This window comes from Monodelphis domestica, chromosome 2 (assembly GCF_027887165.1).
Source record: "Monodelphis domestica isolate mMonDom1 chromosome 2, mMonDom1.pri, whole genome shotgun sequence".
Taxonomy (NCBI): Eukaryota; Metazoa; Chordata; class Mammalia; order Didelphimorphia; family Didelphidae; genus Monodelphis; species Monodelphis domestica.
In genome coordinates, this window is record NC_077228.1 from 164487504 (window position 1) to 164514886 (window position 27383).

General features: G+C 40.8%; 3 protein-coding genes across 12 annotated transcripts in view; 2 read left to right on the plus strand and 1 right to left on the minus strand.

Annotated features, from left to right (window-relative positions):
* Positions 1–4927: 4927 nt before the first annotated feature.
* LOC130457176 (uncharacterized) lies at positions 4928–19634 on the minus strand. The gene is made up of 2 exons (XM_056816172.1): positions 18267–19634; positions 4928–6770 (listed from the first exon to the last, which is right to left on the minus strand). Exon 1 carries the CDS (start codon positions 19109–19111, stop codon positions 18341–18343), a length of 771 nt encoding a protein of 256 aa, XP_056672150.1. The 5' UTR covers positions 19112–19634; the 3' UTR covers positions 4928–6770; positions 18267–18340.
* PEX19 (peroxisomal biogenesis factor 19) lies at positions 6184–13183 on the plus strand. 3 transcript variants are annotated; one of them, XM_001379359.4, is made up of 8 exons: positions 6184–6306; positions 7636–7745; positions 8349–8511; positions 8918–9003; positions 9245–9406; positions 9961–10137; positions 10512–10556; positions 10762–13183. In XM_001379359.4, the coding sequence occupies exons 1-8, from the start codon at positions 6243–6245 to the stop codon at positions 10843–10845; spliced, it is 891 nt and encodes a 296-aa protein (XP_001379396.1). In that variant the 5' UTR covers positions 6184–6242; the 3' UTR covers positions 10846–13183. The 3 variants fall into 3 exon arrangements, with proteins under 3 accessions (XP_001379396.1, XP_056672149.1, XP_007481719.1); XM_056816171.1 differs by lacking the exon at positions 7636–7745 and having other exon boundaries at positions 6218–6306; XM_007481657.3 differs by lacking the exons at positions 7636–7745; positions 8349–8511 and having other exon boundaries at positions 6225–6306.
* DCAF8 (DDB1 and CUL4 associated factor 8) overlaps positions 18769–27383 on the plus strand; it is an 85711-nt gene continuing 77096 nt past the window's right edge. For 3 of the 8 annotated variants that reach the window (XM_016430276.2, XM_007481652.3, XM_007481653.3), the window contains exons 1-2: positions 18918–19056; positions 19918–19989. The gene's annotated coding sequence lies outside the window, so the exon portion shown is untranslated. The other 5 variants (XM_056816170.1, XM_016430277.2, XM_007481655.3 and 2 more) reach the window with 4 other exon arrangements.

The window sequence follows — 27383 nt, forward strand, 5'->3', positions numbered from 1 at the left end:
GCCACAATGTAAGTTCCTTAAAGACAAAGATTGTTGAGTCCTTTCTTTGTACTAGATCTAGCTCAGTGTCTGATATAGTAGACCCATGCCAGATACCTAATTTTGGTATCTGTTATTGTTGCTTTGCTGAATTCATTTATTCTTTTTTAACTTTCTCTTCACTGTGTGCCAGGCCTTAGACTAATAAAAATCCTATCTTCTCCTCAACAAAGTGTCCTGTATCCCCTCCCTTTCTCAGCCCAACTTCTAGAAACAGCTGTTTATATGCTTTGCCTCCACTTCCCCTCCTCTTACTTTTTTCTAAACCCTTTGCATCCTGGCTTCTGACCTTATAACTTGATTGAAAGCATTCCTTTCAAAATTACCAATGAATTCTTGATTGTCAAACCCACTGTGCTTTATTCTTGACCTTTCTGCAACATTTGACACTGTTGAGCTCTCTCTCCTATATGTTTTTTTCTGGCTTTTGTGACTTTTCTCTTGGTTTTCCTCCTACCTTTCTGATCACTCCTCGTTTTCTTTTTTGGATCATTATGCATATCATACTCCCAAACTCTGGGTGTACCTAAGGCTGTCCTGTGCCCTCTTTTCTCACTAGACTCTCACTTGATGACCACATGATCAGCTACCATGGGTTTAGTTATTATCTCTATGCCTGAGAGCCATTTTTATGACTATTTATTTATCTAGTCCTATTCTGTCTTCTGAGTTCAACTCACTAACTGCCTAGTAGATATTTCTCATTAGATATTCCCAAATGGGACTGATCTTTTCCCCAAACCCAGCCCTCCTCAACACTTCTCTATTTCCCAGGTTCTCAGTTTTGTAGTGAGCGTCATACTTATATTAAGTTCAGCATTAGCTTCTCATTTCTACCTCATATTGTCCCCCCAGTTACTAGATCTTGTCTTTCTTACCTTTACATCTCTTGAATTCATCCCTTTGTCTCCATTCAATCACCACTATAGTTCAGAGCTTCTGGTTGTATATTCATTCATTCATACCCCTGACTTACTAGTCTAGGGAGGTGGGGATCTGAATGCAATTTGCTCCTTATGGCCACTTCCAAACAGCCTCAGTCACTATAACCTAGCAACTTCTCCCTTCATTTTAATCCAAATTTACCACATAATCCAGATCCTATTTGCCTTTATCTATCAATTATTAATAATAATAATAGCTAACAAAACACCCCTGAGGTTCCACCTCACATCTATCAGACTAGCTAATATGACAAAAAAAGGAAAATAATAGATGTTGGAGGAGGTGTGGTAAAACTAGGGCAGTAGTAATACACTGTTGGTGGAGCTATGACCATTCTGGAGAGCAATTTGGAACCATGCCCAAAGGGCCATAAAACCATACATACCCTACCAGTAATAACACTACCAGGTCTATATCTCAAAGATATCAGAGATAGGGGAAAAGGAACAACTTGTAAAAAGATATTTATAGCAGCTTTTTTTGTGGTGGGAAAAAACTGGAAACTGAAGGGATGTCTATCAAATGAGGAATGGCTGAATAAGTTGTAGTATATGATGGTAATGGAATACTACTGTCATAAGAAATGATGAACAAGATGATCACAAAAAACAACAACAACAACAAAAACAACCTGGAAAGACTGATGCCAAGTGAAGTAAGCAGAACCAGGAGAACCACTGTCCACAGTAACAGCAATAATATACAATGATCAACTGTGAATGGATGTGCTATTATCAGCAATACAAGGATCCTGGGCAACTCCAAGGTATTCATGATGAAAAGGGATCTCCACCACATAAAAGGAACTTTTGGAGTATGAATGCAGTTTGATTCTTCATTCTATTTCTTCCACAAATTATTCTCTAGTACAAGCCATATGTTTCTTCTTTCATAACATGATGAACATGGAAATATATTATATGATAACATATGTACAACATATATCATAATAACTTCTCTCTTGGGTAGGGAGGAGAGGAGGGTGGGAGAGAACATGGATCACAAAATGTTGGAAAACTATTATTAAAAATTGTATCAACATGTAAAAAAAGTTAACATTTATATAGAACTTACCATATGTCAAGCACTGTGCTAAACTCTTTACAATTATCATCTCTTTTGATCCTCACAACAACCCTAAAAGGTAGGTGCTATTATTATCCTGTGAATTTTATATTTCCTCCACCCTGCTTAGTCTTTAAAATTTTAGCAACCAGGAATGTATACACCCCAACTTAAGGATTAAGTGTGGGGGAGGATGATTGGTGACCTGAGTGTGCTAGCAAGTGACAAATCAGAAACAACTGACTGACCCCCTAGACTGTCCTAAGCCAAGTGTAAGCCACCATTGGTACATGTGAGAGACAGGAAGTCATTTAAAGAACTGCCTTTATATTTCGCTTGTGAATTTTAGATTATCTCCACACTACTTAGTCAAGAATTCTAGCAACCAGGAATGTATACACCCTTACTTAAGGATTAAGTGTTAAGGAGGATGGCCTATGACTGACATGTGCTAGCAAGTGACAAATCAAAAAACAACTGACAGACCCCCTGGGCTGTCCTAAGTCAAGCTTAAAGCTACCATTGCTACATGTGAGATGAGTAAGTGATGTAAAGAAGGGTCTATATATTTTGCTTCATTTCTTCTCTCTGGGCTCTCTCGTGCTGTCTCTCATTCTCTCTTGCAGAGATGTTGGGCTCGGCAGTGTGGGGATATCTGTGGCCGTGTGCTTGGTGTCTTGGTGGTTTGGTGTTTGTGACTTGCTGGTGAGGTGACTGGGAGTTCTTAGTGTGCTTGGTGAGTGTTTTAGGCTGATTCCTTTTTCCTTTACCTCCAAAAGCACTATCCTCCTAGGAGACCCCTCATCTTGGAGGAGGCCTTGTGGTTGGTAGCCGAGCTAGATTGAGAAGGCCCATTGGCCAAGGCCTCTGAACTCTTGCCTGGCTCAGCCTTGGCTGGAGCAGTCTAAATTCTCTTTCCTCTCTCTCTTCTTCTTAATTTCTTCTCTCTATTGTAATTAAACCACCATAAAAATCCCAAATTGACTTGAGTAATTTATTGGGATTAAATTAATCTCTGGCGACTATAATATAATACATATTACAATATGCATATTATAATATAATCAGTCAATAACCCCTAATTTTACCTCTTATACATGTCACTTCCTGTGAGAGGGACTTTTGGTGGCTTTTTGCGGTGGTTCTGGACTTGGAGGGCTGGAGCATGGAGACCTGAGACTGCTTCCCTTAGGTGACCACGTGGCGAGTGTTAAGGCTGAATCCTTTATCCTTTGACCCTTCTGAAGGTTCCAGCTTCCAAGGAGGCCCCTCATCTTGGAGGGGGCCTCCTAGCTGGAAGCTGAGCTAGATTTAACCTTCTGGGAAGGCCCATTGGCTGAGAGGCCTCTGAACTCCCCTTGGCTCAGGCCAGGCTGGAGTACCTTTCCCCTTTCCCTCTTTCTCATTCTCCTTAATTTATTCCTTCTATTGTAAATAAACCACCATACAATTCTATTCTGACTTGAGTATTTCATTGGGATTTAGAATTTAAATCCCTGGCGACCACTAAATAATATATTCAGTCTCAACCCCAAAATTTACCCTTAACAATCCCCATTTTACAGATGAAGAAATAGCCACTAGAGGCTAAATGACTTGCCTAGTGTCATGCAGCTAATAAAGGGTCTGAGAACAAATTTGAATTTAGGTTTTCTTGACTCCAGGCCAGCACTCTATCCATTGCTCCACCATATTCTTTCTTCCTCAATGAGATCTGTACCTGGCTCATAGTCTTTCTCTCCACCCTACTTCTATCTTCATACTGGAGAACTTGAACATTTATATTAGTATTTCCTCAAATACTCTAATTGCAAGTTCTTCAATCTATTCAGTTTAAATGACCAGCTCCCCTGAATTCAATTATTATCTCTAGGTAGATGATTCCCAGTTGCATGCATATATATAAATATTTAAAGAGTCAGAGACAGAGACAGATAAACAGAGACAAGCCTAGTCTTTCTCCTTGTATTGGCAGTTGCCTTTGAATGTCCCGTAGGTATCTCAAGCTCAGCATGTCCAAAAGAAAACTCATCTTTTTTTCCTAAACCTTCATTTTCTTCTGAAATTAGCCATTAATTTTTTAAAAATTAGCATAAAGTTTCCACTCTCTCCCTCCTATCCTATCCCCCCAAATGGAGAATCAAAGAAAAACAAAACCCCTGATACAAACATTTATAGTTAAGTAAAACAAATTTAAACATTGGCTAAGACTTAAAGAAAAATATCTAAATATAAATTTGTATACATGTGTAAGTATATGTAATATATACAGTATCTGTCACATTCTGCACCTTTCACCTCATAGGAAAAGCTGTGTATTATATTTCATCATCAAACTTCTAGAACTATGTATTTGTTATGTTGTTGAGAATTCCCAAGTCTTTCAGAACTTTTTATCTCTACAATATTATTGTAACCATACAAGTTGCTCTGGTTCTCATCACTCCACTCTTCCTCAATTCAGGTGATAAAGTGAATAGACTATTGTAATAGTCTTCTGATGGTTCTGCCTAACTGAGGTCTCTACCCACCTCAATCAATAGTCCATTTGGCCACCAAAGTAATTTTCCTAAAGTGAGGATCCTACCATGACACTCTCCTACAAGTGGTTTCTTATTGCCTCTGAGGTCAAATTCAAAATGCTTTGGCATTCAAAGCCTTTCAAAACCAGCCCCCTCTTACCTTGTTAGTCCCTTTATGCCTTACTTCCCCAGCAGTAAGCATTTCTCTGTGTTGTTCTATCCCTTGGCTTCTGGCATTTTCTCTGGCTGTCCCCCAAGCAGGGAAAGTTCTTCCTCCTCAACTCAGCCCATTGATTTCTTTTAAGTGAATGTCAGCACATGAAATCACAAGCTCAAGCACCACCCACAAAAAAAAAATCAATTCAACTAACATTTAATAAGCACCTGTTTTGTGCAAGTAATGGGGGTACAAAGGTAAACAAACAAAACCAAGAAAAAACAAATAAAAAACCCCACAGTAGCCCAACTAGTCCCCTCATTCTCAGAGCTTACATTGGCCTAAGGGGGAGGCTATTAAATACAGGTGAGGGATGAAGAAGAGTCAATGAGGGCCTGAATTATGTGAGTGGAGAAGCAGATGCATCTAAGAGGATAACAAGTTCAATTTCTTAAAATGGTTTTTGACAAATATAGCAAATGTAGAACACAAAACATGTTGATGTACTAAGGAATTGAGTGGGTTAAATGAGTTAGCCTGCTGTTATTAATTTTAACTGCTTGAAAGGGTGGATACTAGTGTAAAACTTGAAGTTAGTTAAAAAATTAAGAAGTGAAGAAACAGGAGAAAGATTGGCTTCAAATAACATGCAATTACTAAGCATTCATTTTTTTTTGTCTGTAAGATTGTACATGTCAGTTACAGGTGGCTTTCAAATTTGTCTCAAGCTGTCACCTCCTTACATCTCAGGATGGGACTGTGGAAGATTTATTATGACTTTATAGAGTCTCTAAAAAGATTAAGGGAAGCAGGGCAAAAAAAAAAGTCATGTTACTAAGCTCTGTGTCTGATCTAGGTCTAGGTTAATTTGCAGGCTCAATTTAACAAACATTTATTAAAAATGCAAGGCAATAAATACAAAGATGAAATTACATATTTGCATATCCTTTTGTGAATGACAAGATGCTTTCCTTGCAACAACCTTGTAAGACAAACATTATCAACCACATTTTACAAATGAGGTTAAATGGCATTCACAGTCACTCAGTGTCTGGTATTCTTTCTATTGTGGAAAATACAAAAGTATTTCCTGTCAAAATTTGCAATCCAAAAGGATTAAACCTGTACAAAATAGCTAATGCGAGCTATAATGAGTCACGCAAAGCTTTGAATAAAGTGAAGAAAGATCGTTTTCAGCTAGGACTAAGGATGTTTCAGGGAAGGAGTGATACCAGAATTGGGCTTTGAAGGGATTTCAACAGGTGGAGACTTGTGGAAGTGGGATGCACGAGGGCGGGGGCGGGGAAGATGAACCGCTCAGTTTGGCAGAAGCAGTAGGAGAGATGTCAACAAGACGAGAAAAATGAGGTCATCTGTCTCTTTAAAAATGGCGGCTCTTGGCGCGCCTCTCTTCTCATTGGCTGCGCGAGACCGAAGGACAGCGGGTAGGAAGAGGGGAGCACGTGGTAGGAAGACAAGAGTCCAGCCTTCTACGGCAAGTCGAAGGTAGCAAGATGGCCGCAGCAGAGGAAGAGAGTCCTTCCAGCGCGGACCCGGAGATGGACGAGCTTTTGGAAAGTAAGGGCCAGGCTGGGGCCATTGCGGGGACGAAGGACCTGGGATGCCAGGCGTGGAGGGTGATAGAAAGCGCAAAAGCTGGCGCTGGGTGAGGGCTGACTTTCCCTTCAGGGTCCATCCCGCTGGAGTCGGGGTTTCGCTGCAAGAAGGGCTGCCAACCCCTGGCCCGGTTCGGTGACGAACTTCTTCGGCCCAGGGAGCCCAGGGTCGGAGACAGGGGTACTGGGCAGCTGCGGTAGCCTCCGTAGGCCCCGGGACGTAGCTTCGGTCCGCCTCCCCCACCCCTGCCCAGTCTCTTTTCTTCTCCATTGGCTTGGTGAAACCAGTTCTCTCACCCCTGACTCCTTAGGCCAGCTTCCAGCCTTTTCGCCCTCACTGCTGGCTCCTTGCCAACTGGGTTGAGACATCAAAGCCTCGGGGACTCCAGCTCCAGTGCCATTCCAACCTCGTCGTGGATATTTTAGCTGGAGAAGATTGACAGGAAGGAAAATGAGGTTGAGACAAGTGACTTAACCTTAGACAAAAACTGGGACTAGGTAGACTACTAGTAATCCATGCCCCTTTCCCTCCACCTGGAACCTCTCAACTAGGCTGTCAGTGTCCTGTGTTTGTCCTGGGCCATCTGCTTTACCCTCCCACCTCTGGCAAACTAGTGTAATGGGCGTTTTAGGGCAGCACAAATTTTGCTATGACTCCTAGCCACAGAAATATGGGTAGAGTGAAAGATAAGGAGGAGCCAAACTGATGAAACTGTATTTGCTCATAATTTTCTGTAGAAAAAGGACTTCCACAAAATTATTAAAAAGACGTTTGGTAGAAGTTAATTTGGCAAATTGGGGGTGAGTTTGCACAGGAACAGTGCCATTTGGTTAGGGGTGAATGTGGGGTGATTTCCCTTTCTCCTCTGGTTTCTGCTTTGTAGCCAAAAAGCTATTCATTCGGGAAATTTAGGATGAAGGTAAGGGCATACCGTTCCTATGAGATATCTGTGTGGGGTTTAGAGAGGAGCATAGAATAGCCTCGGGCACAGGCATTAAAGGTACTTTCTGTGTGGTGTATACTACTCTCCTCCTCCTTCCATGATCTTCCATTATTCCTCTTAAGCCTTGAAATAGGCTGACCTACTACTGAATGTTGAATTCCAAAGGGGGAGAAAATTAAGAAAGGAAAAATCAGATAGGTAACCTTTAAGACCTTTGCCCTAGTGCCCTTCCTGCAGAATTATCTGTAAGACCTTTTCTCTCAAGGCTTTTCCCTTCCTGAAAACCCTTCCTTCCCACACAAATATATATATATATATATATATATATATATATCTTGTTTTTGAAGGTGCCCTTGATGATTTCGATAAAGCCAAACCCACCCCAGCATCCCCTCCTACCACCACAGCCCCTGATGCTTCTGGTTCTCCGAAGAGATCGCCTGCAGATACAGCTAAAGTACAAATCTACCCACTAAGGGAGGGTGTGGGGATGGGTGACTAGCTCTTAACAAAAGTTGGACTGAGCCTGTGTGGGCCAAAGGGGAGGGGAGGAGGGACTTGGCCGATCTAAGTAAGTCTTTTTGAAATGGATTGGGGGAGGGAGAAGGGGGAAGGAAAGAAAGCTAGGATAGAGGGAAGTTCTTAGGTCTAAGAACATTCTATTTTTTTTTTTAACCCTTACCTTCCATCTTGGAATTAATACTGTGTATTGGTTCCAAGGCAGAAGAGTGGTAAGGGCTAGGTAATGGGGGTTAAGTGACTTCCTCAGGGTCACATAGCTAGGAAGTGTCGGAGGCCAGTTTTAAACCTAGGACCTCTTGTCTCTAGGACTGGCTCTCAATCAACTGAGCCACCCAGCTGTCCCCTTTAAGAGCATTCTTAAGTAGATAATTTGAAACCACTGATTCCACATAAAAGCCAGGTGTCTTTTTAGCTGTCTTCCTCTAGAGAAGTTAGAACTTGTAACTGAAGGAACTTTTGAGATCTATTCCCTCTCAATTCTGAAGTTAGATAATGAGAAGCCTAGGAAAATACTTAGACTCAATTCTGTTGTTTGTAGGATGCCCTCTTTGCTTCCCAAGAATTTTTCCAAGAACTATTTGACAGTGAGCTAGCATGCCAAGCCACTGCAGAGTTTGAGAAAGCAATGAAGGAGCTGGCTGAAGAGGAACCCCACCTGGTGGAGCAGTTCCAGAAACTCTCAGAGGCTGCAGGGAGAGTGGGTGAGCAGTGGGGCATCCTTGCTGACATAGTCTTATCTAGCTTCTCAACTAATTGCTTGGCATATCAAAATGTTCAGTAGTATCAACAATGCACTTTTTCCCCTAGCAGATTGTGACAGTAGGGAATAAGATTTCTCATTGAAGTGAGAAAAAAGAAGAATATAGTAGGAGGGAAAAGGGGAGGAGACCATAATTTTAAAGATAGAAAATGTATCTTTAATTTAAATATGGAATATGGTTTAATGTATAGCCTTTGTAGATTTATGAACATGAAAATTAGGAGAGGCTTGGGAGTTTACTGTGTCCTACACCTCAACCTCTGTCACTTATACATGTGTCTATGCTGCACCAGTGACTTGAAGCACAAAGATTATATCCCCAGTGACTCTTGCCCTTTCATTTCCAGGCAGTGATACAACATCCCAACAAGAGTTTGCTTCCTGTCTTAAGGAGACACTCAGTGGACTAGCAAAGAATGCCACAGACCTTCAGGTGAGGCCATATGGAAAGGATATGAAGGAACATAATTTCTTAGAGACTTAGACTAAGAGCATCCTGTTACATTATAGAATTTTTGACAGGAAAAAATTAGCACCTAAATTCTTATCTGAAATATGCATAGTCTGTGACTGTTAGCAGATTATGTTCTTTAAACATCCCTTAAAACCTCTTTTGAAATCGTGAGTTATCTCATGTTATTCATCTCCATTTACCTTTCTTCTGTCCTTTCCAGAACTCCGGCATGTCTGAAGAGGAGCTGACCAAGGCCATGGAGGGACTGGGCATAGAAGAAGGGGAAGGAGAAGGCAATATACTCCCCATTATGCAGAGCATCATGCAGAACCTACTCTCTAAGGATGTACTATATCCATCTCTAAAAGAGATCACAGAGAAAGTTAGTGAGCCTCAGATACCCACTCTTCACCTTCCTAGGCTCATCTCTGCTTCCTTGGCATTATGACTTAATGTGGCTGGTCAGCTGATCAGCTCCAGTAGATAGTAGTGGCTGGTGTTCATGCTTTCTCTGACTCTTTCTTACTTTGCTTTGTTCCACTGCCCTGAAGAAACAGCTTTATGAACCACTGGGCCAAAGGTGCATGTGTTTGGAGGAGATATCAGATTGGTACAAGACCCTTCTCTTTTTATTTAACCTGAAGTATCTGGTCTATGCTCAAGTACTGCTGTGTTGAGGGATAAAAAAAATATAAAATTCCCAACAACAAAGTACTCATACTCTTTTTAGGAAGACAAGATGTGTACTTGGAAAAAAATTAGGTAACAGTATAAAGTTAGATGCCTAGAAGTGGAATAAATAAGTATTGGTAATTTGAAATTTGAGTCACTGCTGTTTTTCACACCATGATCTTTGCCTACTTGCCTCATCTTTTGACATCAGACTCCTGTAATTCTTTGCCTGGGCACCTCTCCACCTCTTTTTCTTTTCTTTAGTACCCGGAATGGTTGCAAAGCCACCGAGAAGTACTGCCTCCAGAACAATTTGAGAAGTACCAGGAACAGCACAATGTCATGGGCAAGATCTGTGAGCAGTTTGAAAAGGAGACAGCTGCAGACAGTGAGGCCACACAGAAGGCCCGCTTTGAGATGGTGCTAGATCTCATGCAGCAGGTGAGGAGATATCTTACATCTCCTGTCATTCCTCTTTTAAGGACTGAGTCATGAAGGACAGAGGATTGGGTAATTTCCCCCTGTGACTGAGGTATAATGTTGAGGCATTGCAAGATGGTATTCAGGAAGGACACCAAGGCCTGTCTGACCTAACTAGCAACAATATATCTACTTCCATATGTTATACATGTGATACTTTACTAAGTGAGAAACTTTGGATAGGCATGGGGGACATGGATATGAGATGGCTCCAATTCCCCTCTTGAGATTGAGGTATTTGGATTTTCCCAATTCCCTTATTCCTCAACCACTTATTAAATGTCTGCCAAGTACTGAAATATTTTGTACAATTTTATCAATTTCTTATCTTTTAGCTTCAGGATTTGGGCCATCCTCCAAAAGAGCTTGCAGGGGAAACAGTGAGTATCTTTCCTTGTCTAGATGGCCCTTAGGACCCCAACTCTCAGAACTCTGCTTAAACATTGAACTCAAAACAGTGCAAGGAGGCTGTTAATCATAGTAATTGGGAAAGATTGTAGGCTAACCTTGGGGAATGGAATGTAAGGAGTCCTGATTTAGGATGTGTAAAACTTCTGAACTTATTCTCTCATCCTTTCTCTCTAGCCCCCTGGCTTCAACTTTGACCTTGACACCTTGAATCTGTCGGGCCCTGCAAGTGCCAGTGGCGAGCAGTGTCTGATCATGTGAAATTCTTCACCCATCCCCAGCCTTGAGTGAACACCTGAAGTCAGCAGAGTCATCTGGGGCTGGGAGGGGTGGTGATCCTGTGGAGGAACTGCCTGTCTGTCCCATTTGCCTCTTGCCCTCTTCCCCTTCCCAAGCTCCTACCCCAAAATTACTCTGCACCAGCATGGGTCCCTCTGTAGCCACTGAGACTATTGTTTCGGGGAATGGGACCTGTAATTTAAGTTGTTCTTCCTGAGTCTTCTACCTACTCCCTCTCCCCCATCCTTTTCTCTGCTGCTAGTGAGGTGCCTATCTCTACCTGCTTAAGGTTTAGGAGAGTATCATTTATGGACCATGTCTTCCCCTTCCCCCAAAGATGGGGTGTATGTCTGTGTCTGTGTATGTGTGTGTACAAACCTGCATTGAAGCTTTCCTCTCTGACTGCCAGGGTCTATGTGCCTTGTTCCCTATTCCTTCTGGGGTCTGGGTGCTGTGCCAGTTCTGGGAATGGGGCTAGGGGAGATCCTTGGCTTTGAACACCTATCCTTCATTATTTGATTCTCAGGGCAGAGAAGAAATGTTAGTGTTGGAATTAGAGAAGGGATAGTTGACATATTCTGGCAAGAATAGGTCTTTTTTGACCTTTGCCAGCCATGCCCTTTCCCTGAGGTGCATGTATACTTTGTTGTACCTTTTGAGGAAAAGAGGTGGGAGCTCCGAGTTCAATTCTAAGATACTAGATTCTTCTGATACTGGTCCAAACTGAGAAGCCAAATGTTATCCTGTGTGTCCCAATGCTGTTTCTTGTGCCTCCCTTTTCCCTTTCCCACTTGTCTCAGCTCTCTACCTTCCTTCGCCTGTGACTGAGAGGACCCCCATTTCCCCCTTCTTATTCAGCACTACAGCTGATTCCCTGGCAAATACAGAGTTGTAAAGGGCAGAGTCTGTTTCTCTCCTTAGCTGTTTTATGGCAGTTTTGAGACTTCTTATCCCCTTAATATCCCAAACCTTGATTCATGGCAGTGGCTTGGGAGAGGGCTGGCAGTTTGTCCTCCCCCAACCCTTCCTAGTCCCCTAATAAACATCTTGAGTTAGGTTGTTGGGAGTTCGGCCTGTTTCTTGTTTGGCATCAGCTTCTACAGGCCAAAGGTAGAGTGGGGGTGAATCCTTATAAAAGCTTGATCCCAAACCACCTGTTTAGAGGTTTGACAGTAGTTTCCCTCACTTCCCACCCAGTTCAGGCCTAGATATCTGCCTGTCAGAGATTTCAGCCAAAAGTTTTGCAGTTTCTAAAGTTGTTTTACTGATTCATCCTGCTTAATATTTCAAACGTTATTTAATGTTAATTTATTTCACTTAGCTGCTGTTTCTTTTCCCCAGCCCTAGATCTGAGAGCCATTGATATTGTGGGGCTTCTTGTTTACTTTATAATGTAAGCACTATGTTAGATCAACTCTCCTGGATTAAGTGTTATGAAGATATCTGATATCAAGGTGAATTCAGGCTTGGTTTAAAGTCAAGTACAGCACACTAAAATATGGGAATTTTTAGGCACCTCTGAACTTACTGTGTGATATGGTAGCCAAAAATATCCCCAAAATATTTTTCTGTTGCAGTGCTAGAAAAGTCCAGAATAAAAAAAACGTATAGTGCTAATTATATTGATTTAAGTGCTTATGTCTTATGGAAATATAAAAAGGAAACAGTCCTTGCTTTCAATAAGCTTATATTTCCTCTTAGGGGTGGCAGCACAACTTCAGTGTTGTACTTAGTTCTAAGCACTCATAGGATGTGTTGACAAGTTGGCTTAGGTTTGAGGGAAGATGACCAGGATGCTGAGGAGGCTTAAGACCACTTCAGATGGGGAGGGAAAGGAAGTGGCTTTGTAAGTGAAAAATTTCCCTCCTGCCATCTACTTTCCTGGTACTGGCTACCACTAACAAGAAACTCAAGCTGTCCTACCCATTTTTGTTCCTAAACCCCATTCCCCAAGATTTTTGGTCTATTGGGTGGAGATTCATGCCAACAATATAAACTAGTTCACTGTAGCAGAGGGCTATGGCAGATAGTCTTGTTTCCTCTATTGAGTCGTCTTCCTTGATAGAGCATTGCCTACAGTCCATCTCCACTATGGGGGACAGTGAGGTACACTAGAAATATCACTGGGGTTAAAACTCATGAGACCTGAATTTGAATCCTACCTCTCCCACTAAATGTGACCATGCGCAGGTCATTTAATTTCTGGGACTCAGTTTCTTGATCTGTAAAGGGGGCTGTACATTAGTCCCCAATGCTCTTCTAACATCAATAACTGTCTAAGCATATAGTATGGGCACTCAATAAATGCTTGTTAAATTGACTCTCTCTAGCTTCAACATTCTGCTATTTAAAGATACCATATTTATTATGAAGTATATATTTTATTTTTCCTTAACCACAAATTTTAGGGGGTAATAGACAAATCAGTTTTATAGATACTGACATTATCTTTGTTTCTGTTTGGAAAGGTTAGTTTAGTCTGTTCTCATTTTAGCTATCCTTCTCTGAAGCTATTTAATTCTGCTCTTTTTTTCTGAGAGTCCCAAGAAATTTACTGTATGCTAGCTAGGCTGAAGCTAGGCCAGGAACAGAGATGAATCCCAACCAAGAATTTTCATATATAGAGTAGGGGACAGAATAGGAGGAAGCTGGCCTATGGTACTAGAAGGGAATGGTAAAAAAGTATATACTATGTAAGAAGCTTGGGTCTGACATAATTTTCAATGTCAGGGGGAGGGAGGGAATGGTAAGATTTTCTTAGGTTCCACCCCCTGTTTTTCCTAAGGAAAAAGGAAAGCCAGGAATAGTTTGAGGTGCACCCTTGATCTTGAGACAGCACAGTTCAAAGGTAAGATTAAGTAGGAGACTGGATTTAATGAGGAAAAAATTTAGCTGTTTTATTAGAGACCAATGTGCATACTCAAATGTCTTAGCAAACTTAAGATTTTAAAACTCAAAAGTTAAAAGCAAGGGCAGGTAACAAGATGGTCACAGATTTGGCAGCTTCCTATAAGAAGGTCAGCAGTGCTAGGGATCAAAATGGGCAAAGGCTGGGGAGGAAAGTTAAAAACTACAAAGTTTTTTGTTTAGTTACATTGGGAGAACTTAAAGATACAAACACAGCTTTCCAACCCCATTTTTTGCTTCTATTTTTATCTCCCAATGTTCTTTGGACCTGAAAGGACAGGAATAAATATGGCTAAAGTGCCAATATGATAAGGAGCTAGTGAGAGTACTTTAGTGATTTCAAGTCACTTGACATCTTAGGGTACTGAGAAGAACTGTCAGATATAATTGCTAAACACTATCTAATCATTCTTAAGAGCATGGAGAATGGGAGGTGGGGTAGTTCTGTAGGACTGAAGGAACAACAAATGCCCTTTTTTTCCCTACAGGCAAAAAGCATGTAATCAAAGTTTTACAGTGTATTAAAGGGATAGCTAGTGAACTTCCAGAAAAGGTTAATGATCACACATTGCTAATATGACTTCAACAAGATCATGTCATGCCAGATTTTAAATTTTGTTTTGCAACCAACTTACTAAACTGATAGATAAGAATGTTGTAGATATAGCTTACCTAGCTTCAGGGACAGACAATAATACAATTAGGTAGTTCTAAGCTAGATAAATGGCAGAGTTGTTATTAATGGCTTGATATTAGCTTGATGATCAACAGTGTGGTACCTAGACATCTGTAAGTGATTTTGTACTGTTTTATAATTTTTTATCAGTGACTTGGAAAAAAGATATATAGGAAACAGACTTTTTAACATTTGCAGGTGGAATGAAGCTAGTTGACATTAAAAAAACTGGATAGAATATTAAAAAAATCAAGTATTGAGCACCTCCTAATGTGTCATGTGCTGGGGATACAAGTACAAAGAATGAAACAATCACAATGGGCTTACATTTTAATGAGAGAAAAGTACATGTGAAAATATGTATGGCATAATAAAAAGTTAATGCAAATATATACAAGGGAGTTAAAAGGTAGTTTAGGAAGGAGGCAACTAGCAATTGGGAGTCAGATGTCTGGGCTGCATCTTGTAGGAAGAGAGGGATTCTGGTAGAGCTAAAGCAATCACATTCTAGCATAAGGTATAGCTAGTACGAAAGGAGAGTTGATAGTGTGTGTGAGAATCCAGAGGGTCAGTTTGGTTGAATCACAGAATCTGAGAATAATGTCCTTTAAAGATATAAAGACAGGTTGGGAATATATAAAAACTACTTTTAATACCCTAACTTTCTTAGTAATTCTGAAGACAGAAGGGCAAGGTTAGGTAATTGGGATTAAATGATTTGCCCAGGTTCATACAGGAAGTGACTGAGGCCAGATTTTAATTTAGGGTCTTCCAGGATTAGAGCTTTATCCACAGTGCCACCTAATTGCCTCTTATGAAAAAATTTAAAAGTTAAACAGCTTATAGTTTGGAGTCAACAGAAGCCACTGGTGTTGACCCAGTAGAGGAGTTACATCATCAGATCTGCACTTGAGGAAAATTACTCTGGCAGCATTTTTGTACAAGAAAGGCTTGTGGCAGGCAGACAATTGAGAGGCTGCTGAAATGAGGGACCGAAGGTGGTAGATTTGTGAATGGAGAGATGTTACATACAAGAAATGTTAGGAAAAGTAGAAATGACATCATTTGGCAACCAGTTGGATAGGTGGGATAAGAGTAAGGAGTCCAAAAGAAATCTTGTGTTAACAGAAGTAAGGAAGTTAGCAGAAAAAACAAACTCAATTTTAGACATGCTAAGTTTAAGATGTCTCTAGGACATCTAGTTTGAAATGCCTAACATGTCATCCAAGATGAAATTAAATAATGAACTTGAAGTTTACCTAAAAGTTTTATGCATTAATTTTTTTTAACTCTTACCTTCCATCTTAAGAGTCAATACTGAGCATTGGCTCCAAGGCAGAAGAGTGGTAAGGGCTAGGCAATGGGGGTTGACTTGCCCAGGGTCACACAGCTGGGAAGTGTCTGAGGCTACATCTGAACCTAGAACCTCCCATCTCTAGGCCTAGCTCTCAATCCACTGAGCCACCTAGCTGCCCCCTTATGCATTATTTTTTTAAAAACCAACTTATAAATTTTATAGCTGCTCTTGTTTCCATAATAGATCCCACCCTTGTGACCAACACAACCAAGCAAAGTCAATCGTACATTGGCTGTCTTAAAATGTGTGCCTCATTCCACACCTACAGTGTACTATCTTTTTCCAAGGGACAAAAGTCCTCTGAATTTCTGAAGTGTCACTTTTATAAGGATGAGGCAAGACCAGACAGTTGAACAAGATCTGGGCTTTTTTTTTTTTTTGTGGATCTCAAGTTTTATATGTGTCTGTAGTGGTGTGGTCACCAAGAAAGCTATCTTAGACTACCTGAAGCAGAGCTTCCAAGAAGAAAGTGAAAGTGCTGCTGTGCTTGCTTTTGTCAGACCACATATTGAAGGAACCTCAGGTGCAATCTAGTCCAACACCTGGAAAACTAGGCAACACAGAACAAGAGTAAGCTGAAGAGAGTGCAGAGGGAGGGTTCTCTTTCACTGGAAGAAATCTTAAAGCTAAGGTTATGGATGAAATTTTTCCCAAGTGTGCATTGACCTAGATGGAAACCAGAAAGTATTTTTTTCTGAGATTGGGAGGCTGTATTTTTGGTAAGACTTCTCTTGTTGCTTGCTTTATAAAGTAAGAAGATAGAAAAAGTCCTTGCATTCCCTTTTCAGCAGGCTTTTATGAAAAAAAAAAGGGGGGGACCCCAACATAGAGGAAAATGAAAGTTAGGAAATGGGCTTCTCTGTACATGATGCAAAATCAAGAATTTTTGTCTTTAGAGCTGGGAGGCTGGACACCAGGTTTCATATTCCCACTTCCACTCAAGTACATGATCATTATTACAAAGTTGTTAGTAGAACTCAGGACTGTCACTGGAACTACTATTTTTATGGTGTCAAATTCAGTCTGCCCATACCCTCAGCCTTTCTGTTAAAGTATACTCAGACTCCATGAGAAAATCCCATCAAGTACAGTTTCAGTTAAGATGTTATGAGACTAGCCCGAGTCTCACAGTATGTCTTCATCCTGGATCTAGAGTCTAGTTCTCAGGTTTCTAGGTTTAGAAACCAAATTCTATCAGGCTCTTGGAAGTAACTTGTTCTAACCAAACTCATTACCCCCATAAATCAAAATGCAATACTAATTTATAATGGAAGACAAAACTCTTCCCCCAATCTATTAATATTTACACAAAACATTATTTTCTAAACAGATAAGTTGATTTAGGAGGCCAATTGTAGGATACAGAATCCGAGAAAAGGGAAAGTAAGATGTACTTAACATATTAAGTAATATTTTGATGGTAGCTTAATGAATTGCCTATTCCCATTTGTGCATATTAATGTTTAGCTAATGGGTACCATCCATTAAAATCAACACTCTCTAGCCTACTTGGTACTAGAGACAAATTAACACTCCTTTTCACATAATTTCATAGTTAAAAGGTCATTAGGGGACATCTAGACTAGCTCTGTACTTGAACAAGAATCCACTCTACAGGACCCTTGATAAGTGGCTTTTGCTTGATGTGGAAGCAACTTAGTACAGGGGGCTCTTTAGTCAAAAGAAATATGGATTCAAATCCCAATTCCAAGGTTTAATACCTCTGTAACTTTGGACAAACCATCAGTTTCCTCATTTGTAAAATGGGGGAAATGGTTCGACTAGATGGCTTGAGGGCCTTTGATCTTTATAGAGGAGGTATGCACTACTTCCCTGGGGTTGTCCATCCACTTTGGATAGCTCTATTAAGTTTTCCTGGTATCCTATAGTAGTATGCATGTACTACACACTCTATTTTTATGCCATAACAACTTGGCCCAACACATCACAGTTTATCTTAATGTCTTGTTAATTTTACTACACCAGATACTTTTAATCTCAAAATCTATACATTTGCAAATTACCTTGGATAGTAGCCCAGCAGCCTAATATAGAGCATCTTATCTATCTATATCCCTTTATTAGATTCAATTTGTATTTCTGACATAGTGCCCAATAGGATGTACCTTATTTGAAGTGCCTAGTTTGTTAGCCCAAACACACTCCTTGTGCCTGCATTTCTCATTCCACCCCGGGGTCCCAGGAATCCAGGGTCACCTCTTCCTTTCAGGTAAGAAACTCTAATAAGAGGATCAAAGAACCACTATTCTCTTTCCCGTCGCCAGACTCGGCTTCATCAATGGCATTCAGCCCACGATCCCAGGAGCCTGAAAGCAGGAATAGCCTTCCTGAGGCCACATCTCGGAAGAGAATGGACTCTCCGGAGTCTTGCCACACCTAGCTCTATCTAAGATTTCCTACCCCAACTCTTCAGCCCCACTCCCAAACAAACAATCAGACAACCGTGGAAATGGCCGCTCTCAGGGGAAGGCTGGATTCGCTGCTGGAAGTGCTCAGAGTGCTCGGCAGAAATTAGCTCAAGGCCGGAGGAGACGCGTTTCCCCAGGCGCAGGGGGGAAGAGCCACAGAGACCACAGCTGGCGGGCGGGTAAGGGCACTGGAGCCGCGTGCCTCGCCAGGCGGGGGCTGCACGGCGCTGAGGGCCGAGGCTTCTCGCTACGACAGCCTGTTTCCGTACCCTGCAGCAGGCAGGCGAATCTTGGGTGGAGGCCAGGCCCTCTGCACCTCTGCACGGCCCCTGAGATGCGCAGACAATTTTTTTCTGAGGATGGTCCAGCTGAAATTTCGTTCTCCGCCATTTGAAGGAACGACTCAGCCACTGCCTCGGGGCTTTCTGGAGCCCCAATACGCACGCGCTGGACCTCAGGTCTTCCGTTAGCCACCGGCCTCACCCCGCCCAGCAGGACTGCAGAGAAGTGTTGGGGGACGGGAGCTCGCGCTCTACCCATCTCCAGCTCTCCTCGGGCGCCTCGTCGCAAACGGGGCCGGAAAGCGCGGCGGCGCAGGCGCAAGCGCAGAGAGTAGCGGCGGCGGCGGCGTCGGTGGCGTCGGTGGCGGCGGCTGGCCAGTGTAAGATGGCGGCGGCAGCGGTGGCAGCGGACCAGGCGGCCCGGCCCGGAGCAGCCAGAGCAGCCGCTGGCAGGAGGATGCCCCAAGGCAGGGAGCAGGGCGCCGAGCCTCGCCGGCTCCCGGGCTTGTAACCGCCCCAGCCGGACACCCCCTGACCTGCTCGGTCCGTGTCCTGCTGCGGCCCAGCCTGCCCCCCTCTTCCCGGGCCTGTCCCCCATTTCCCCCTATGGCCGGCCCTCTTTACCCAAGACTGAACCAGTTTCCTCTGTGGGACCTGACTCCCCCTTCCTCGGCCTGCCCCCGTTTAAGTCCTCCCTAGCCAGCTGTCTTCTCTCCCTGCCGGACACCCCACTCGGGTGACCTTAATTCCCTCTCCCTGGGAACTTGGTTCGACCCTCGCCGGTGCCTAGGTCCTTTCGCGCAGTCCTTAAATGAGCAGGCCCCAGTGCTATCTCTTGAAGCAGGGCAGGGGTCAGGTCAGCCCCTGAGAAGCAACCCTCGGGTTGTGGGCATGATTTCTCCCCTGCTTCCCGAGTCTCAGGTTCTCCCTTTCCACCCCACCCTCAGAACGGTCCTGTTGGACCCCCTTTGTCGGAAAGCATCTGGTGGCTTGAATTTTCTGACTCATGATATATTGCTGGAGTCTCAGTGTAAACAAACTGGCTCTGGCGTTTATCAGCATTCTCCTGGTGACTTCCTCCCTTGCACTGAAGCTTCTTGCTATTTGCAGCCCTGTTTGGTTCCGTGTTTATTGTTGAAAGGATTCTAATTTTCCTTTTGTTTTACATTTTTGTGTTCCATAATGGAACTGGTTTCAATCGTGTGGTTAGCCTGGTTCTGTTTTTTTTTTTCTGCATCCCTGTGTACATTTTAGATATTCAGTAGTCGTTTAAGAAAATATTTTACTTTTGGCTTTAAATAGTTCAGTGTGAGCCAGAACAGTATGCTACAAAAAGAGGTGTTTGTATGTTCCAATGTTCCTTAGGTATGACATTTTTACCATTTAAATTGTAACTTTTCTCAGTCCTTCAGTGAATCTACAGAGCTATTTTCTCAGGAGTCCAGCCTGGCCTTACTTCAGCCATAAAGTGAGAAGGTGAGTAGGAGTTGAAATCAACTTTTAAATACCTGTACTCCGGACATAAATGATTCAATCTGGCCTGCTTTTAGGTTTAGTTGCTGCTCATTTTGCTCCTAAACAACCTACCAGGCTTTCCCCAAAACATAGGGTGGCCTTGTTTTTTGATTCAACTGTAGTCATTATATTTGGCTAACTAGAATTCCTTCTACAGGTTTAAATGGTTGAGGGAGTCTTTTATTTTCTATCCTAAACTGTTGCAGTATTGCTTTTGAACAGCTCCTGTTCTGCCAAAAGTGAATATACCTTTCTTGTACTGATGCATTACTCTTCATTTGTTTGGTGGCTACCCTGCATTTTACATTCTTAATAGCCTGGGAATCAGTTTGTCTTTGAACTGGTTCTGCCACTGAGTCAAGTAAAAATTCTTCCCTTGTGGTCTTGAATTTCACCCTCTAAAGACTGAAGGGAAGAACACAGTAATCTGCTCTTTTCAAAACTAGGGAAGGATAAGAGCATATCTGTCTGATGCCCATGTTTTATGTAAACTGTTAGTGTTATATTACTGTGATCCACTATGATTATTATTCTTTCACTAAAGCTCTATTTAATTTCTTTATCCTGGCATGAATGTGACTGGGTTCAGAAAGTTACAGAACAGTCTAGACCATGGTGGATGAAAGGAGAGGCAGAAAAGTTATAATCTTTCAGTTTCTTTGGTGCTCTTCTCTGGGTATTTCCATTTAAATGTTAATGAATTCAGTGAGGTTTCTTTCTATCTGTCTATCCATCCATCCATCCATCCATCCATCCATCCATCTATCTATAGCTATTTATATCTTTGTAATTTTCCTGAAGGTAGAAGGTGAGGTGGACTGTCCATTGTGAGCTTTATGATGGTGAATTTGGACAGCGCCTCTGGTAGATCCTAAAGTGCATTTGTTTTTGTTGTAGGGAAAAGAGTGATTTTTGAGTTTTATATTTCCTAGAGCAGAGGGTTGGGTTCTTAACTTTTTTGTTATGAATCCCTTTGACAAATTGGTGAAACCTATGGACCTTTTGTCATAGTTTTTTTAAGCCCTTACCTTCTGGTACTAAGTATTAGTTCCAAAGCAGAAGAGTGGAAAGGGCTAGGCAGTTGGGATTAAGTGAGGTAGTTGACCAGGGTCACAGAGCTAGGAAGTATTCTGAGTCCAGATTTGAACCCAGGATCCCATCTCCAGGCCTGACTATCCAGTGAGGCACCTAGTATGTTTTTAAATGCATAAAATAAATTACAGAGAATTGCAAGGGAAACCTATTGTATTGAAGTATAGTTAGTAAAACACTCAAAAGGCAAGTTAATGGACCTTGGGTTAAGAACCCTTGTCTCAGAGAGTCAGATTGGGAAATACCTAGGGCTGCTTGCCTCTGAACATGACAGTGATAGCCAATGAACACTTTAATCTGCCTCTTTATATGCCATTCCAGTAGCTCTAAGTAAATTATCAGATACTTTTGCTTTCAATCAAAGGTAGCATTGTGTTTTTTCTTCAATTAGCTTTCATCTGTCTTCTTTATAGGTTATCCATGACCCACCTGGGACATCCTCCCCTATGTGATGCAGTTGGGTTCTTTGGGCAAGTTACTTAACCTCTCTAAATCTCTTGGGCAAGTTACTTAACCTCTCTAAATCTCAGTTTCTTTACTGGTAAAATGAGGGTATTGAACTAGATGGCCTGTAAGAGACCTTCTTTCTTAAAAAATTAAGATCCTAAATCTGTAATCCAACTGCTAAGCTTATAAGGTTTAGGACTAGATTAAACCATGAATATGTAAATGGTTGTCTGATTGCATGTCAGAGCTAAGTATAAGCAATATTTGAATTGTTCATTGTTTTGGCTTTCTTCCTTATACATGATCAAAAGTAGGCTGTATTTAATTCTTTCCTTCTTTTCTCCTTGTGCTCCTAAATAGCATTTTCTTTCCTTCCCTACTGGAGAAAGGATTAAAAAAAACAAAACGAACCCTGATAACAGGTTATATCTCCCAAAACTAGGTCATGAAATGATCTCATTTCTTTTAGAAGTAAACAGGGGACAGGAGGCCAGGAGGACTGAGTTTATAGGCTTCATCTTCAGAGAACTAGACTGGGCTATCAAGTAGGAGATAGCACAAGGGAAAGCAGGCTTTCCTGTGTCTTTTCTTCCCTGACAGTTAATCCATAGCTCTGTAGAGTAGACAATGGTATTGGAGAAAACTGGGAAAGTTGATATGATCTGGAATGAAAAGTTTGTTTTATTTAAGTGACTGTGGGGATCATAGCATGGGCCTAATTTCCTTGGTAAAAGGTGAAGGCACCTGTAGTAGACAAAGATGACAGTTTTTTCCCTGGTAGATACTTGGATACAGTAGGAACCTAAAAGAAAGCATTTCTTCTGCTTCTACTGAAAACAAGAAAGCTATCCTGGATTTTGGAAAATCAGAAGCACTTTTTGAAGGAAACATGCCCTGGATATCCAACTTGTGCAAGTATCCTACTCTTGCACCAAACTCAAGATTTGCTTTCATACTCCTGAAGTTCTTTGTTACCTTATTTTTTTCCAGAGGTTTTCTGCAATCCAAATTAGTGATTCTAATAATTTTATAGTTTTTATATTTATATATATCACACAAGGTTTATATATGTTATATGAATAATATTTATATAAAGTTTATAAGAAATGCCCAGATAACTATCACCCAGAAAATTTGATTTGACCCTGCTATTGAAGAACTCTGGAGTAGTATAGCAGTTAGCAGTTGGCACCACTGTTATGTGATTCTTAAAGTGGGTACATACATCTCTTTGAGTAAATATAGTTGTGTATTGACTCACCTCATTAATTTGCAAATATTACTGATTCCATAGGCTTGGAAGTGAGAAGAATAAAACCCTACTGCTGCCATCCTTTCTTGCCTAAAGCATAGAAACCCAACTGTGGGGTTTTGTCTTCACTTGGACCTTTTCTTCTTAATCATTGACCCTATACCTAATTCTTTTCCTCTTTGTGGCTGACATGATTTAGTTCTTCTGTCCTATACCTCCTCTCCTTTTAATCAGGCTTTCTCTGATTTTTAAGATTCTGATGACTTTGTACCTAGCATAATGTGCAAATAAGAGGAGGCTATAGAAATTTCTCAGGCTTCTCCAATTCCTAGATCACATTCTTTGCAAGTGCTTTATGAAGACTATTTGATATTTCTCTTAATGTATTATTTTGTTGGTATGACTGCACCTTTCACTGTAATTCCTCTATAAGTTTAATAGATAGTCTTTAAGAATTGCTATGGCAGGGGGCAGCTGGGTAGCTCAGTGGATTGAGAGCCAGGCCTAGAGATGGGAGTTTCTGGGTTCAAATTTGGCCTCAGACACTTCCCAGCTGTGTGACTCTGGGCAAGTCACTTAAGTCCCATTGCCTAGCCCATACCACTCTTCTGCCTTGGAACCAATACACAGTATTGATTCCAAGATGGAAGGTAAGGGTTTACATATTAAAAAAATTTTTTTTTTTTTAAGAATCGCTATGGCAAAGAACAGCTTGTTGACTCAGTGTTAGGCCTGTGTTCACATTTGCCTTGGACTCTTCCTAGCTATGTGTTCCGGGGAAAGTCACTTCACCCCAGTTGCCTAACTCTTACTACTCTTCTGCTTTGGAACCAATACTAAGTATTGATTCTAAGGCAAAAGGTAGGGGTTTAAAAAGAAAAAAAAAAGAATTGCTACAGCCAAAAAATCCATCATGCTGTGACCAACTTGGTGAGGAACTCTCTCTGACTTTATCTGTGGTGGTCCTTAAAACATTAATCAGTCAGTCAATTGACTAATTGGCAAACATTTATTAAATACCTACCATGTGCCAGTCACTAAGCTAATCCCTAGAGATACAAAAAGTCTCAAAAGATAGTCCCTGCTTTCATGGAGCTCACAATCTAATGGGGAGAACATAAGCAAACAAATATGTACAAACAAGCTATATCCAGAATAAAAAAGAAGTAATTAAAAGAGGGAAGGCACTTGAATTAAGTAGGATTGGATTAGGCTTCCAGTAAAACATGGGATTAGATTGACAATTTATTACCAATGTCTTTCTAAAGTGAAATACTTTCTTAGTGTAATCTTTGGGAACCCAAGATAACCTTTATTTCATGAGCAAGCATTAGACTTAATGGAGTATTAACTCATATAATATTTTTAAAAATCAGAAGGTGTTAGTATAGTATGTGTAGGTAGATAGATAGGTAGATAAAATTAATATCAAGTCCCAGTGATGTCAGTTGGAGAAAAATTCACATACAGATTGAATCAGTGTGGCAGATGTTAGAGCTAGATGGAACCTTAGAAATAATCTATTGATGTCTCCTGATCTTTCAGATGAAAGACTTAAAACCCAGTTCTTAAGATTCTAAGTATATTTTTTCTTTTTTTCTATACTGATAGTTCTTTAAAGAGTTATGTTCTAAGATTATTACTTTCAAATTACTAATTTATCTTAAGAGTTTTCCCACCCTGGGTGTAGTAGAAGGAGCTCTGTACTTGGATTCAGAAGACCTAAGTTCAAATCCCAGACCTGCCACTTAATTGTGTGATCTTGTTTGATCTGCTGCTTTGAATCTGCTTCCTCAGTAAAGCCTACAGACTTGTAAGAATATGGGAATATTGTATTTGTAAAGAGCCATGTAATTATAAACTTCTTTTTTGTATGTAATTATAAATATAAAAATATATTGGAAAGGAACAAAGAAGTTTGACTTCCAAACTTAGTTGGTGTTATATTGTGTGAAGATGGGATTAACTCTCCCCTGCCCCTTTTTAGATTTAATCACCAGAAGTGTATATACCCCACTTATCCTTCAGTATGAGGAGGTCTGTGACCCACGTTTGCTATCGTGGGTGATGAGTCAGAATTGACTGACTGCCCACTGGGCAGTCTTAAGCAAAGCTTTAGCTGTAATTGGTCCATGTAAAGTGTAAGGAAGGCTGACTACTTTCCCTGGCTTTCCTATAGTTACTAGCTTCCTGAGAGGCCCTCATGACTAAAACCCTTTTTTGATTTATCGCTGGGCCTCTGAAAACCTGCCTGGTTCGGACTAGGCCAGAGTAAATATCTACTCTCTCTGATTTTCTTATTTTCTATATTTCTCCTTTTGTAAATAAATTACCATAAAAATAATTTGGAATTGAGTAATAATTCTTGGTGACCACACTCTTGTAAATTTAGTCCAACCTTTTATTTTTACCCCTTACATATTCGGTGTCACAGTACAGGTCCTTAACATACTGATTATGGTGTTAGTCAATTCAGTTATCAGTTTGCAGTAATTTTACAGATTATTTTTGTTAAACTAGGGCCTCATTCCTACTAACCATCACCCACCTAGGACCTATGCCACAAAGATCCTCAGCACCAGGCATTATGAGGAAAGACTTTTGTATAATACCTAATCAATTGGCTTTTTTATATAGACTTCACAGATCCATGAACTTTTTTTTAGATAGACCTTTTAGTATTATTTTAAATCTGCCCTTCATTAGCATGATAATTTAGTTAATTCTTTAGTAAAGATCTGGCTTAGGACATTTTGCCTTCCTATTTACGGATCACAATGAAAGAGGCCTCTTTTGGTAACTGATTCAGGTCTACTCTTAGCTCTAGGGGTAAGCAAACACCTCCCAACTTTTTAGGAGCAATGTTGACTCTTAGGAGAATATTAAAGTAATTGAAGGATGAACAAATGTAGTGTTTTAGTAGTCTTTGTAGATGAAATAATTATGTACATAGAACTTTTCTAATTCTTAATTAAAAATTTTTAAGGTGAAAAGCAATACCATGGGAATAGAGATTGGCCTTCTGATTTCTGTTGGTATAGGGAATTTTTTGATGAGGAAATTCCCACTAAGCACCTTCACTGTGATTTGTAGTCTCAGAGTTACTTGGGGCATTGAGAACGACTTTCCAGCATCACAAATGTCCAAGGCAGGATTTGAACCTAGATTATCCTGGCTTTGAAGCCAGTTCTCTGTCCACACTGCTTTTTGCTAGTAATACAGCAAAGTAGTATAGCATTAGATGGCTGGTTTCTGTCTTTAATTTAGACAGCTGTGGTTATGTTCCAACTGAAGCACCAGTATCCTTCCTTTCTTATCATTTCTCTATTTACTTATGCTTTGTAACAACCAGAAGGTTGCAGTGGGCTCTGCCTTTGTCATGGGGAGTTTTTCTCATATTGGTTTAGCTCCCAACTTCTTATTTGTTGCTGTATTTTTCAGATGTGTGTGTGTTTTGTGTTTGTGATAAGTTCATGCCTGGATCCCCATATTTTGTGTCACTCAACTATTAGACTGTGTCCTCTAATATGACAAAGATAGGAGTGACTTTTCTGGGTGTCCTTGGCTTTCAACTCCTTGGTTGTTTTCCTGTGAGTTCTTCCTTTGGGATTTAGTTCTTCATAGATTGCCCCCAGGCTACTATTTCCTTTGTCTAAGAGATATTTGGAAAATTGTTGGAAAAAAATTACATCTAGCTGTGTACATAAGCACTGGGATCTCCATCAATTCTCTCCCCCCAGTTATTTTTTGAACTTGGTAGAGTCTCTTGTTGGAGACAAAATGGAAAACTTATAAGTTATTCACTCTGGTATCCTATATATTGAGGTGAGGGAATTTGAGCATCATTATTTTTAAAAGAGTTTATAGCCCTTCTCACAGGGTTTCCCTCTGCTTCTAGGGTTACAGTACAGCCTGGCATTCCCTGTGGGACACTGTAGTTAGTATAAGGAACAATAAGCTGTAACCACTTAGGGAAAAGGTTCTGAATTGAGAGAGGAGGTTCTGTTTATAGAGAAAGGAAGAAATGGGCACCTGACTTGTAACTTGGCTGAGGCAAAATTCAGTCCAGTGTAGATAACTCTATGGAGGTCCCTTCTGGATCAGTATTTTTAAGTCTTCATTTTGATTATACTGTATTCAAGAGTAAAATGAGGAACTTGGAGAGAATGGAAGAATGATATTTATATGATGGACCCCACAGGGTAATTTCCTTACCTCCAGTTTAAAAAAAATGTTAAGGCTTACCATGGAAATCTTAGCAAAGTTTTCTGGAGTCTTTAAAGACAGTTTTGAATCTGGTACAGGATTTTCTTAGGCTTTGCCTATGTTTAATGTTGAATATACTATTTGAAGAAAATCTAAGCATTGAAGTAGTGCAACCTTCTGTAGACAACCTAGTATATAATACTGTAGAAATCTAGAAATAGGCCTATAATATTAAAATGGTTAAATTGAAAAACTTACCTTTTTTTTCCTCTAGAACAATATCATTTGTGTGAGGTCTGGTCTATAAGAACACATTCAAAACTCCAAACCTGAGAGTAAGAGGTGGGAATGGTGGAGG

Bases quoted from the DNA above. Each gene is read 5' to 3' on its own strand.
- PEX19 (XM_001379359.4), top strand. From the start codon at position 6,243: ATGGCCGCAGCAGAGGAAGAGAGTCCTTCCAGCGCGGACCCGGAGATG. The intron at 6,307-7,635 runs GTAAGGGCCAGG...TTGTTTTTGAAG, and splicing joins GATGGACGAGCTTTTGGAAA to GTGCCCTTGATGATTTCGAT. The intron at 9,004-9,244 runs GTGAGGCCATAT...TGTCCTTTCCAG, and splicing joins AGAATGCCACAGACCTTCAG to AACTCCGGCATGTCTGAAGA.
- LOC130457176 (XM_056816172.1), bottom strand. From the start codon at position 19,111: ATGGGGGACAGGCCCGGGAAGAGGGGGGCAGGCTGGGCCGCAGCAGGA.